This window comes from Lipotes vexillifer, unplaced genomic scaffold, assembly GCF_000442215.2.
Source record: "Lipotes vexillifer unplaced genomic scaffold, Lipotes_vexillifer_v1.1 scaffold394, whole genome shotgun sequence".
NCBI lineage: Eukaryota > Metazoa > Chordata > Mammalia > Artiodactyla > Lipotidae > Lipotes > Lipotes vexillifer.
Genome location: NW_006791731.1, coordinates 1,638,568 through 1,641,211, shown reverse-complemented (window position 1 = coordinate 1,641,211; position 2,644 = coordinate 1,638,568). Strand labels below are relative to the sequence as shown.

Below are 2,644 nucleotides of genomic sequence, written 5' to 3'. Positions count from 1 at the left end.
CCCCCCCCCCCGTCTCTGCCTTGCAGACCGACTTTGAGAAGGACGTGGATCTGGCCTGTAGATCAGGTGAGCGCCTGACAGGTGAGAGCGACAGGTGGCCCTTCCCCGGGGCCCCTGCCTTTTCTTTTCTCCGTGCGTCTGTCTGCTTGTCTGCTTGTTCGTCCTCATCCCACCCCCGCCAACCACCTTCCTGCCTCCCATCCCCCAGCCGCTCCCCTGAGGCTGCCGGCAGGTCTGTGGGGACAGGAGCAGAAGACTCCAGAAGACTGTCCTGGGGCTCAGGCCTGGCAGGTGCGCGCCACGTCCAGTGGTGGTGGAGCCCTTAGCACTGCAAGGAACCACCTGGGGCCTCCCCCGCCCCAGCCCTGGCCCTCTCCTCTCCCTCAGCACACCCCCAGCCCTCAGCCCACCAGCCTCCTTGTAGGGACAGTGAGGCTGGGCCAGCTCTGTGAGTCCCGGAGCTGCCCTGCCCCCTGCCCCGCCTCCACCCCTCCCCCACCCTGCCTGCCCTCCCTCAAGGGCCCATGTTCTGTGTTGCCTCCTTTGCTTCACTGTTACTCCAACCATGGAGGAGGGTTTGGTCGAGCTTTCAGATTGGGGGCCGTTAGTGGAAGCAGGAGGAAAGCAGTGAGAAGGACCCACTGCTGAGCCCTAGGCTAGCCATGAGCTTCTTGGAAGAAAGTGCAAAAAGGGGATCAATTGCCTAATAAAAGGAAGCCGTCCAGGCATTGATTTTTTATGAGTCAGGTGTTTGGGGCAGTGAAAGGCAGCGTCTGGGGCTGTGGACGACTAACTGGTCTTGGTTCCTCTGCTCTGTCAGATATTTGTGGAGCATCTTTTCTAGAGATAGCCACGGGGAGGGGCTTACAGCCCTGGGTGGGGAGTGTCTGCTGCTGCCAGGTGGACCCCAGGAAGCCTTCCTTGAGGAGGTGACCTCTGGCTTGGGTTGGACAGGAGGTGAACAGAGCATCCTTCCTGCCCCATCTTAGTCTTGTGTGCTCTAGCCAACCTCCCTGAGAGGAGAGGTGACCCCAAGACTTAGGGGCCTTTGGGGGCTTGGGCACAGCCCTGTGTAGTACCGGCCTCTCTGAGCCTCCAGTTCCTTCGTCATTAGTAACATGGCCCAGCCTGGCCCTTGGGCTCGAGAGGAGTGAGCGGCCTGCAGCTGTGGGTGGGGACCACAGATACAGCCAGGTGCTGGGTGGACAGAAGGCAGGGACCGGCACAGGGCAGCTGGGGGCCCCGGCGAGCGCACAGGAGGCCTCCTGCAGCTGGATCTGAGCAGGGAAGGCCCATGGGGCTCAACACTGGCTCTGACATAGACAGCCGGCTCACACAAGGGAGAGGCAGCGAGGGAGGGAGCCTTTCCTGACCCTGACCCTGGTGCAAGGGGTGGGAAGCAGGTTTGGCAGGGAAGATGGTAGGTTCGTTGGGCCAGGGGGACTGGGGGCAGAGCAGGACTACAGACCTGGGTGCTGGTGTTGGCATCCGGAGGGTGGAGAAGAGAAGGCGCCCGCGACCTCTGGCCATCGGGGAGGCGGCAGCGGATCAGGGCGGGCAAGTGACCAGCGGCCTGGGCAGCTCGGAGGGTGTGTGCTGAGGAGGTGGGCCGCGGGGAGCAGCTGGTGAGCTCTGGAGGCCGGGCAAGGGTGTGACATGGGGGCCTGTCCACCCAGCAATGCCAGCATGGGGAGGGTTTCCAGAGGATCAGCCCTGAGTGGGCTGTGGACTGCAGCTCTGGGCCCTCTGCAGGCCAGTGGAGACTGCACTGACCGGCAGGGGTGAGCCGGGCGGCGGGCAGGCCTGAGCCCAGGTCGGAGGTCCAGGCAGCCTGGTCCCCATTGCTGAACAGAAGAGAGGCTGGGCCCCTGGGAACGGCTGTCCCGCCCGCAGCGAGGGGCTGGGTCCCCACACTTCCAGGCGGCCCGGGCCGCCTCTCACTTGCCCTTCCCAGCTACTGTGGGTGGAGGTCATTTGTCCTCTTGTGGAGAGGACAGAGAGGCGCCCCTGCATCCCAGCCTTGTTTGAAAGGACAGAGAAGCTGCTGCAGCACCGAGCACAGGGCCGGTGCCCAGATCTGCCAGCAGGTCGGACCCAGCGGGACCCGGAGCCCCCTCCACCTCCGGCCACCCTGACCCCCCTCGCCTGTCCCTACAGTGTTGAACAAAGACATTGCAGCCTGCCGCACGGCCACCATCACGGGCACGCTCAAGCGACCATCTCTGCCCGAGGAAGAGAAGCTGAAGCTGGCCCACGCCAAGGCGCCCCCCAGCTTCAACAGCCTGCCGGCCAACGTGTCCAAACTGCACCTGCACGGCTCGCCCCGCTGCCCGGGCGGCCCTCTGCCCGACTTCCCCAACCACTCACTGACCCTCAAGAAGGACAGGGTGCCCAAGTCGTCCTTTGTCGGCGATGGGGACATCTTCAAGAAGCTGGACTCGGAGCTGAGCCGAGCCCAGGAGAAGGCCCTGGACACGAGCTACGTGATCCTGCCCACGGCTACAGCCGTGCTGCGGCCCAAGCCCCAGGAGGAGCCCAAGTACAGCATCCACATCGACCAGATGCCCCAGACTCGCCTCATCCACCTCAACATGGCGCCCGACGCCGGCCTCCCCGCCCGCAGCCCGCCCTCCCGCCAGCCCCC

The 2,644-nt window shown here is 64.6% G+C and overlaps 1 protein-coding gene across 1 annotated transcript in view; it reads left to right on the top strand.

The window, feature by feature from the left end:
• Nucleotides 1-2,644, top strand: part of ADGRB1 (adhesion G protein-coupled receptor B1) — a 73,610-nt gene that overhangs the window by 68,477 nt on the left and 2,489 nt on the right. Inside the window, exons 27-28 of the mRNA XM_007464624.1 lie at nt 27-66; nt 2,158-2,643. Of these exons, the coding sequence (XP_007464686.1) occupies nt 27-66; nt 2,158-2,643 (526 nt within the window). The remainder of the gene's footprint in view (nt 1-26; nt 67-2,157; nt 2,644) is intronic.